At 32.0% G+C, this 11,325-nt stretch overlaps 1 protein-coding gene and 1 long non-coding RNA gene across 2 annotated transcripts; one reads left to right on the top strand and one right to left on the bottom strand.

Moving 5' to 3' along the window:
• Positions 1–335: 335 nt before the first annotated feature.
• On the bottom strand, positions 336–2,076 carry LOC149388515 (protein RADIALIS-like 3). The gene is made up of 2 exons (XM_089623801.1): positions 1,766–2,076; positions 336–678 (listed from the first exon to the last, which is right to left on the bottom strand). The coding sequence occupies exons 1-2, from the start codon at positions 2,026–2,028 to the stop codon at positions 654–656; spliced, it is 288 nt and encodes a 95-aa protein (XP_089479927.1). The 5' UTR covers positions 2,029–2,076; the 3' UTR covers positions 336–653.
• An 8,630-nt stretch (positions 2,077–10,706) lies between these two features.
• Positions 10,707–11,211, top strand: LOC149388516 (uncharacterized). Its single transcript, XR_016300564.1, has 3 exons — positions 10,707–10,855; positions 10,938–11,014; positions 11,134–11,211. It is a non-coding gene; the product is annotated as an uncharacterized LOC149388516 (long non-coding RNA).
• Positions 11,212–11,325: the final 114 nt, after the last annotated feature.

Genomic DNA, 11,325 nt, shown 5'->3' on the forward strand with positions numbered 1-11,325 from the left:
ATGGCATGTATTTTATTAAAAGTGTAAAATACCTATAATATATTACGAAGTACAACTGATTAATTATCCATGTGAGTGAACATCCCGTACAAACCTTTTTCTATATCTACATATTTTTATTGCCTAAGCTTTTTAATGGCTCATCTATAATTAAGGGCAATATTCTTAATAAAATTGGCAAGTATAATTTGTAAATTCGTAAGTTGCGTTATTAGAAAATATAATTATTTAAATAAATTGTAGCTAATTAAGAGCATTTAAGATCTGGAATGGATGTATAATTCTCATAATCGTACAACACTTCATCTTAGGTTGAATCATTGAGATTGAGGGAAATATATTTAGATAGATTAGAATATATAAAGATCTTAAATGATCCCATAAGATTGACATTAAAGTAGTACAATCGTTTATAGTACTCATAAAAGAGAGATATATAGAAATACAGAATATTTCCAGATTCATCTAGGCATAATGCCGTAGCTCAATTATAATACTAAGGAGAAGATATTTGGTGCAACAAAGTGATTACGTCACTTAAACTATAGATAAAAATATATAAACGATATGGAAAAGGAGAGATAATGAGCGAATCTTTCACACAACTTCTGCGCAATTGCCGCTGATAGATGGCTTTGGCTTGGAGTTCCTCACTAAAGCTTGAGAAATTTTGTAAGCCTGAATTTAAGGAAAAATAATAATCATTTAAAAGTAAGCTATAAGAAATAATTGCATGAGAAAATTAGAAGCCGTTTGCAATAAATACGACAGAAAAATTTACCAAAAATAAAAATAAAAAACTATTTGTACCCTTGGATACATATGGACATATATTTCTTTAGATGTAATAATAATAAGAATAATAGTAGTAGTAGTAGTAATTGTAGTAGTACCTCACTTTGGAGCACAATAATACAAAATAATGCAATGTATGTCAGAAGCCTTTATAGGCACGGAAAAAAATGATATTTACAAACATCATATTCAAACATAATGATTTTGTATATCTCCCACATTCTTTTTCTTTGTTAATTTGGCCGGTGGTGATAGGTACTAGATATCAAAATATCAAATTGGAATAGTACACGTCATGCATGTGCAATTTCTCTAGGATTAGGAAACATGATAAGAAGATGAATGGATTGTTCAGCTTTTATGACTCAGAACATTAATAAGGCTTAAGAGAAGAGAACCCAAGTTTTCTAGCCAAAAAAAAATAATAATAAGAAGAAGAGAACCCAAGTCTTATTTCACTTGATCGAATTGCAAAAAAACTAAGAAAAACAAATATATTGCGCTTTTTTTGTCCACTAGTCTTTCCCCTATTAAACTAGCGTTTGAAGTTTATATAGTTTATACAAAAAATAATAAACCATTATAAAGCTAGAAAACTCTCCACCTTTTAATATTTTGGACCACGTGAGCAAGCGATCACCAATGACTTTAGCTACCCACTTTTTCTCTCTTTTATATATATATATATATATATATATATATTGGATTGAATAGTTTGAAGTTTGAACAGGTCAATCACGTAAGAGCAGGTCCCACGGGGAAATAGAATTCGTTATTTTAATATATTATTTTACATAACATATTCACTCATCACTCTTTTTAGTATACTCGATGATGATATATATATATATATATTCTGCTATAGCTCTACGATGCCTTATTAGTATTTAGTAGTGTTATGCATGCATGCATGAAAAGACAAAAACTAGTAATTTTAATATAAAATAATCAATATATGTAATGTAACTACCTGTCTTCTTCGTCGTGGCCAGAAGACCTGTAATTAGGGATGGGAATACGATCGGACTCGATTTGGAGAAGATCCACGATGAGGATCTGGTAGTGACGGCGGACCTCATTGGCGGTTTTTCCGCCGCCGACGGCCTTGGCCACATTCTGCCACCTGTCCGGCGTGTCCTTGTCGTACAACGCCAAAGCCGTCTCAAACAGCTTGTTCTGTTTCTCGGTCCAAGATGAGCTAAAGCTTTGCTTGGTCATAGAGCTTGTTTCCATTTTTTTTTATTTGAGAAAAAAATAAGAGAACAAATATTTGAGATAAGAGACTGTGGTTTGGGTGTGGGAAATAGTGATGAGATTTGGGGTGTATTTATACACGATTTTCAGGAAGGTAAAATTTAGTTGGAGAATCTTAATTGACCCCAAAATTAAAAAAAAAAATGAAATTAAAAGAAAAAAAAAAAAGGTTAAGGTGAGAGAAGCGAGTACGTGACTCGTTTATTTTCGAACCACAAAATCAAGCAGAGAGATCAGGCGGAACCAGATACTTTTGCAGCGTTTCTGATTTATTTTATCTATGTATTTTTGGAATGGAATAATAAATTTATGAAGAAAAATCTAATGCACTTTGGTATATATTGTATCCTTTTTCTTTTTCTAATTATTGTAGTCCTCTTAAAGTGCATAAAAGTAGCATATATATATGCATACATATATACATCAACATGATCGCACTTATAATAATAGAATTTATAGTGACGTTCGAGCAGACATATGATTGTTTTTGTTATATATACTATATATGCGTGAGTGATGTAACCTACGTCCCTTTATTAAAGAAAGGAATATTAATAGAATAATAATAAATTTTAACCATGTTTTGAATTTTTAGTTTGCAATATATATAAATTTCTCTTTGATTTTGATTTTCCTGATTAAATTATTGGGGCTACTAAGACCTTTGACATATCTTTTAGCCTATTACACAAGTCGCTCAAATGTGCAATAGACATCTAAATCTTCTCCACAATCATGTCGACTATTATTTTCCATAATTAAAATGAGACATTTCATGTATTATCGACTATTGTCTTATTTAATAAAAAAAATTAGATAACTTATTTAATAACTTTTATTTTTGGAAAGCTACGGTTATTTTATGATTGTGTTTTTTTTTTTTCAGCCCACCCAGCTACATCAGACTCAATCAGCTTTTTTTATTATGTCACTACTTCAGACACATAATTCACATGGCATATGGGAAAGCCCTTGGAATGTTGTTAAGGACAATAGTACATTTTGAAAAGAAAACACCCGATAGCATGGCATGGAAGGTTTATTTATTACAGCATAAAGCTGTTAAAATAAAAGTTACCTAAAGAGATAAAACATATAATATTAGTTTTTGTTGTTTCACTTTCACCCGTGAAAGGATCTGTACTGGTTTGATCTTGTGGCCTAATTCTAGATCCTTGTAAGGATTAATATCAAACACATAATTCACCCCGTGAAAGGATCATAAACACATAATATATTATGATCGTGTTTTTTTTTTCAGCCCACCCAGCTACATCAGACTCAATCAGCTTTTTTTTATTATGTCACTACTTCAGACACATAATTCACATGGCATATGGGAAAGCCCTTGGAATGTTGTTAAGGACTATAGTACATTTTGAAAAGAAAACACCCGATAGCATGGCATGGAAGGTTTATTTATTACAGCAGAAAGCTGTTAAAATAAAAGTTAGCTAAAGAGATAAAACATATAATATTAGTTTTTGTTGTTTCACTTTCACCCGTGAAAGGATCTGTACTGGTTTGATTTTGTGGCCTAATTCTAGATCCTTGTAAGGATTAATATCAAACACATAATTCACCCCGTGAAAGGATCATAAACACATACAACACTAGAGTAACAACAAGAGCTACACATATTACTTATTTAGACAATTACGTTAAAATTTTAGTCTAATTATCTAATAACTTAAAAAATAGTCTTAATTAAAACAAGATGTGTACGCCATTTTATTTATGCATGAACTAGACTATGATTTTCATATTTTTATAAAGCATAATTTTAATTGAGCGTAAAAGTTATTTGACTATCTTTAAATAATATTAGGGTATGGAAAAATTGTATTCAATTTAGTGAAGTAAATACTCAAAATTTGAGATCTCACATGCAAATATATGATCGTGTAATGATTGATTGCTATATTGACGCAAAACCATGAAGAAACTTGGATTTGTCACGAAAGCAGATATATTTAAAGAGAATATTCTAGCTGTTATTAGCTTACAATATCTTTTAACACTTTTATTCATTTTCACTATTTTTAGTGGGGTTGTCTTTAAACACCAAAATATTTATTATTTTTCTAATAGTCAGATTTGGTTTAACATTTTAACTAAATTTGATATATCTAATTATATTTTAGATTGTCTAGATTAAGCAACTATCTTTAACAATATATATGAAAAAAAGATATATTCGGAAGTTGTATAATTACCTCTCTCTCGGATACCATTTAGATATTTCTAAAAAAAATAAAATGATACCATTTATATTTATTTCAAATGATTCTTTTCTAATTATTGAGAGGCGACTAAAGGAGGAGCTGGGTGGTGCAAAAGAAAAAAAAAATGCACTGACTTCATCCATGTGATCGACTGAATTAGCGTCTTCAATTGAACCAATAAGCACAATATTATTTCACGTCCTACTTGAACAACTACCACCAAATTCAGGAGTATATATATCCGTACCACCAAGTGCCAATTTGGGTGGAGTTACATAAGCAATATTGCCAACCTTTTCATTCAAGGACAAAAAGCATATGTTGGTGATGTTCGATGTCCAGTTGTGGAACTAGAGACTTTATGGACGTAAAGATCAACATAATTCAAGTGACTGAACATGTTATAAAACCAAAAACGCGTTTATTAAAAGGAACTCTTGTGTGCTTATTATACTTTCATCGCCATGTTTCATTAGTGAAGGCTAAATCGTAACTGTTTTACGTGTCTGTAATAACTAAGAATCTTGATTAACTTTTTTTTTTAATTAAGATTTACCAAATGATACTTGACATATGAACCTTTTTTTTTCCTAGGAGCTATATCAAATAATTATTGCTATTGGCTTTGCTAAAAGAGACGTCACTCAAAACGTCCTTATTTTTGACATCATAAAATTAAAGGATAAACAAAAAAATGGGACTATCAGTTTCAAATAGTGGAAAGAACTTTGAACAACAAACAAAAGAAAGAAGAAAAAAAAGTTGCGGAAAGGACTAATAGCTCGCAATACATGCAAATGCAAGTGTACATATATATATTTTTTTCATTATTACACAAGCGAGCGTACTATCTATTCCTTAAGGCATATTCTGCTACCCAAGATGTTCGAACTTGGAGAGATTTTAGAAATATACGCCCCTAATAAGAAATATATACTCGTCCGATTACAGCACATAAAATGAAGGGGCGTGAATGAAAACAAGTCAACTATGAAACTTTTATATCAATTTATTAATATTTTATAAAATAACTTAAAATAGTGGTTTATCGCAGAAATCAAGGAATAATCTCAATACTTACAGTTATAGTGGCGATATAGTAATTAAATATATTATATATAAATATAATAATTTTGGAGCCCATATCCAAGTATCCAACACAAGACAACGGAATTATAATCATATATTTCTGCCCAAAAAAAAACCAACAATAACTCCAACACAAAGACAAACATGATTTGACACCACCAGGACGTGCTTGTACAATCTATTGCAGATACCTAACTAGCTCGGTCACAGTGAGAGATTTATTTGACTGGGCTCAGCTTGCAAGATTTCTACAACTGTTGAAGAAAAAACAAAAACAAAAATGCTTGCAAGATTCGTTGCAGCCTATGAGCAGCTGATAGCTAGCTAGTTTCGTACCAGGCTTTATTAGAGATAAAGAAAAGCTTTCTACCATAGTTATTTCTTCCGGACATTTTTAGTAGAAACGTGTCGATATATAATAGGGGCTAAGCTTATAGCCATGCAAAATAAATAAAAAATAGCCATGCAGCTTAAAGAACGTTGCAAAGAACTTTCATTATACTTCCCGTACGATACGACCCTACAAAACCATGCGCATCTCGGAAATTATGTTATATATGGAAATATGCGATCAAAATTAACGAGCGTGTGTTTAAGGGGTCCATAAAATTTTATCCAACATTTCGTATTGGTAAATAAGAATTTATGCTATTTGGTCACATAGCTATAATTTGTAGGATTATGTTGCTGTGACCATAAATAGTCAATTTATTGTGATAATTTTATGGTAGTAAAAAACTTGCAGTAAAAATAGAGTACTGTTTTAGAGACTTTAAGTCTTAATTGACTAATTCCTAGTAAGTCTACGACTATATTATCAATATCTATATGCGCTATATATGTGTACATTGTTTTATATTGTTAATTTATTTATTTCAGAAAGTCTATTCTAAGTAATTCAATATAGACCGTCCCTTAAAATTATAGCTCAGTTATCTTGATATTAAAGATATATAGGCAAAACTCAAACGTAATTAGATAATTATTATATATATTTCTTAATAATTAGATAATCAGATTAAAATGTCAACGTAAGTGGTATAAATGAGTCATAAATCTAGCTTTTCGTTTATTAATTTTTTTTATGTCTATATATTTATTATTTAAAATTTAATTTTTCTATCTATTCTGAATTATTTTTCTTGAAATCAAAGTAATTCTATTAATTAATTATAACGAACCTTTGAATAAAATAAACTATTACAATAAATCTTGCATATTAACAACCAAAATTTGTGTGATACCTAGTTTGATCTATTGGTAAATTTCACACCACCTTTAAAATATGGGTTATGGATTCAATCCCTACCGACAGCAAATTCTCTTTAACAAAAACATACAAATTTTTTATATCATAATATATGTCAAATGTTTTAATGTTGTATTGTTGATTTACAACATTGATGTTACAACTTGAGGATATAATGGTTTCGAATTAAAAAAAATTATATATTAACCTCAAATACCCTTACTTATTCTAAAGAATAATGACCCCATAATTTATTTTAAAAATAATTACAACTTATAACTTCAATAATAAATTTTTAATCGATCTTTTTTACTGGATATATAATAATAATAGATATTATCCCCAAGGGCTTAACTTGTGTGGCAAGACCTTCTGCCTGTGAAGTGACCTCTGCGAGAGGACAATGGTTCAATCCTAAAAAACGTATTATTGACGTTTGAATATTAGATTTTGTAATTTGTGCTTAAATGTTTAATGTAATTGATGATATGATGTATGATATAAAAATTGAATTATATTAAAAAAAAAAAGTAATTATTAATAATCTACGATGTTACAAATTTATATTTAACCTCCCTGGAAAAAGTTCCTAACTTCATCTCATTTGAGAAAGACAAAACTTGACTTCACACGTGTGTTACACACGTGACCCAATATTCTTACACACTGATAGTACCTCTACATGAAGAAGAGATTATTCGTATTTTGTGAAATCAAGACGTTCTTCATTTTGAATAATGACATCGAGATATTTATAAATATTTTTTGATAACATTTCATTTTAATTTTATATAATACGTAGTAATTATCATCGACCACTTTTATCGTCGCTATACAATTAGCGACGAAGAAATCGTCGCTAAATGTTTTCGAATTTTGGCGAATTTTAAAGAGGGAAAAATCCCTCCCATTAAATTACAACGAAATGATTTAGCGACGATATTATCGTCGCTAAAACTCTATGATTCGTCGCTAAATGCCTGGTTATTTAAGTGCATTTAGCGACGAAATTTAATCATTGCTAAATGTCTTTAAATACCAGATCGCGAATCAGTTTCCCCATTTCGTTTTTCCTGACCTAAATCGAGTTTTTCTCTCAGTTTCGCCTCTCCCGCCGTTCGTCCGCCGTGTGCCCTCCTCCGCCGTGTGCCGCCGACGCCGTCGAAGCCGAAGTCGTCCTCTCTGGTAAGTCTCTCTCTCTCCTCAGTTCTCTCTCTCCTCACAGCTCTCTCCTTACCTCTCTCTCTCCCATTGCAGCTCCTCCGCCGCGCTCCGCCACTACTCCGCCGCTCCGTCGCCGACGCCGTAGCCGCTTCCCCGCCGACGCCGTCCTTGACCGCTTCCCCTTCTCTCTAGCCGCGCGCTCTCCCTCTGGCCGTGGATCAGTAAGTTTTTTTTAAAAAAAACTTTATATATATAATATATATATATATATATTAGTTAGTTATAGAATTAATATATTAGTTATAAATTTATTTTAATTAGTTATATTTACATAATTTATATTTTTAGAATTATATATTTGTTATAAATTTTATAAATTATAAATGAATTAATTAGTTATAAATGAATTATATATTTGTTATAAATTTTATAAATATTGAAAATAGTTTAATTAGTTATATTTACATAATTTATATCTTTAGAATTATATATTTGTTATAAATTTTATAAATTATAAATGAATTAATTAGTTATAAATGAATTACATATTTGTTATAAATTTTATAAATATTGAAATTAGTTTTGTTTACACAAATATTTAAATTAGTTATAAATTTTAATATTAGTTATAAATATTTATATTTGGTAAAATTATGTAAAAACATGTAAAAACAATTAGTTAGTTTATGTAAATTAAATGGAATTGTATTTAATTGTTGTTAGAAATGATTAAAAATGTGATGGATTATGAATTTTAATAATCGAACCACTGAGGTTGGATTTATTGTTAGTTTTAGGATGTTTCTATGCAGGTTTTAAAGTTAAAGGCTTGATGTCGGGTTGTTAAGTTTATAGGGGAGGTTCTGCCGAAATTTCGGTAGGATCGTGAAATTATAAAAAAATCTGAAAACTACTAAATTTTGAAATGTTCAATCTATAGGTAAAATGAGTTATCCAAATAGGAATTGGATAATCGAGGACCAACGTTTGAGCATTGAGTTTGCGGCTGGCATGACAGAGTTCATGGCAATGGCCCGACAACACGTAAATTTCGAAGGACGAGTTAAGTGTCCATGCAAGAGGTGTAACAACGTGTTGATGCAAAAAATTCCTGATATAGAGAATCATCTCTTTATCAGAGGATTTAAGAGGAATTACACGAGGTGGAACTTTCACGGGGAGGAAGAAGATGACGTAATGCAGTATCAGACGAATTACAGAGGAGGAGGCGGGATGTTTGATGCTGTACACGATATCTTAGATCACAACGACGTAGACGGTGACGATGACAATATTGACCCGATTGCAGAATACCAGAGTGGACAGTTCGATGACCTTTTCAACGACCTGAACACAGAATTATGGCCGGGTTGTACGGAGTATTCGTCACTCTCCTTTGTTGTCACGTTGATGCATTTGAAAACGATGAACAAGTGGACGAATAAGTCGTTTAATCAGCTACTGAAAGTACTGAAAAAGTCTCATCCGATCGGCAACACGATTCCAGAGTCACACTACGAAGCAAAGGCGAAATTGCGTCGATTTGGTATGGGTTACGAGTCGATTCACGTCTGCAAACACGATTACGCGTTGTTTTGGAAGGACAACGCCAATCTAGACGAGTGTCCAGTTTGTAATGAGAGCCGGTGGCTGAAGAAAGACGGTGGAAAAAAGTAGCGCATAAAGTGTTGCGCTACTTTCCACTGAAAGATCGACTTAAGCGACTGTACGCGAGTCGGCACACAGCTCTAGAGATGCAGTGGCACGAGAATGAACGCATTAAAGAGGATGGTGTACTGCGACATCCTGCAGACGGAGCAATGTGGAAGGAGATCGACCGAAAATATCCCACGTTTGCGGCAGAACCGAGGAACGTCCGGCTTGGACTTGCCGCCGATGGTTTCAACCCATTTGGTGACATGAGTTTATCGTACATTATGTGGCCGGTTGTCTTGACTGCGTACAATTTACCGCCGTGGTTGTGCATGAAAACATCGTACTTGATGTTAACATTGCTTATACCAGATCGTAGTGCGCCGGGAAAAGACATGGACGTTTTCTTACAACCGCTGATTGATGAGCTGAAGGAATTGTGGGAAACCGGTGTTGTGTTGAGAGATGGTTCGACCGGTGAGCTATTCAGGTTGTTTTCCGTACTTCTATGGACGGTGAATGATTTTCCAGCGAGAAGCAGTTTGTCGAGATGGAGTGGTTAAGGGTACCTTGCTTGTCCGACGTGTAACAACGACACACCATTTTTCAAGGCTCGAAAAAGTCGTCGCTAATTACCTGTTTCAAAATGACAAAAAAATTCCTGTCACGACATTTAGGGACGACATTATCGTCTCTAATATCGTCGGTAAATATTTAGCGACGAATAAATCGTCGCTAAATATATTTAGGCACGGACATTTAGCGACGATAATAATTGTCGCTAAAATCGTCGCTAAATACATTTAGCGACGATTCGCGGGTTATTACCGACGAAAAAAATCGTCGGTAAATGTTGTAATTGTTGTAGTGTTAAAATAAATACATTTTTAAAGGATTAAAATGTAGTGTTGTTTTAAATAAAGACTAAAATGTAAAATGAGAAAATTGAGAGTAATTTAGTTTTTAAACTCATAAAATCTTTCAAACTATATTCTAAATTTATATATGAAAATTACATATTAAAATTATATTACAAACTATATATGAAGAAGAACAAAAAAAAAGTGAACCACTGGAAGGAACATTTTCGTACCATTTTCACTTATTTTCGCTGGTCAACGGAAGAAATAATTCCTACCACGCTTTATCAGTGGAAGAAAAATTCCATTCCTTAAAATCGACCGGAAGGAATGGAATTCCACCCTATTTCCATTCCAAATGCACAGGTTTAAGCGGGACAGTATATTTAAGATTTTTTAAAAAATAATTGATAAGTGATGTCTTATATAAAAATAAATAAATAATAGGTAAAGACAGTGGCGAGGATAGTTGAAGGGGAAGCTGGGAAAGTGATATGCAATGAAGCAGCGAGGCTTAAACCTGCGTGCGTGATCATGGGCACCCGAGGCAGAACCTTAATCCAAAGGTTCATATTATTTAATTTATTAAACTATATATAATACTTTAGATAAATAAGTAATTAATATACTGTTTTGATTTTGTTACAGTGTACTACAGGGAAGCGTGAGCGAATATGTTTTCCACAACTGCAAATCAGCTCCTGTAGTTATTGTTCCTGGGAAAGGTAATTTTTTACTTCTCCTATTCTCAATTATGTATTTATTATTTGTATCACAACATAATTCATGGATTTTCATTTTGAGAGTTTTAATTCATTTTGTTTTGGTTGATGCTGAATTGCAGAAGCTGGTGATGAGTCTTTAGTCTAGTCGGAGCTCTGCTTTGTTTGTAATGAAGTCTATGTATTTTTTTTATATTTGTAGTAAGCTCCTAGTTTTTTTTTTGTGTTTTTTTTAATCTACGTTTTTTTTTAAATTTTATGGCTCCTAGTTGTGTTGTAGTAATAGTGTTATATTCAGCGTCCAGATTTATGAC

Source organism: Urtica dioica, chromosome 8 (genome assembly GCF_054948205.1).
Source record: "Urtica dioica subsp. dioica isolate 48M chromosome 8, U.dioica_male_clone48M_v1_H2, whole genome shotgun sequence".
NCBI classification, from domain to species: Eukaryota; Viridiplantae; Streptophyta; class Magnoliopsida; order Rosales; family Urticaceae; genus Urtica; species Urtica dioica.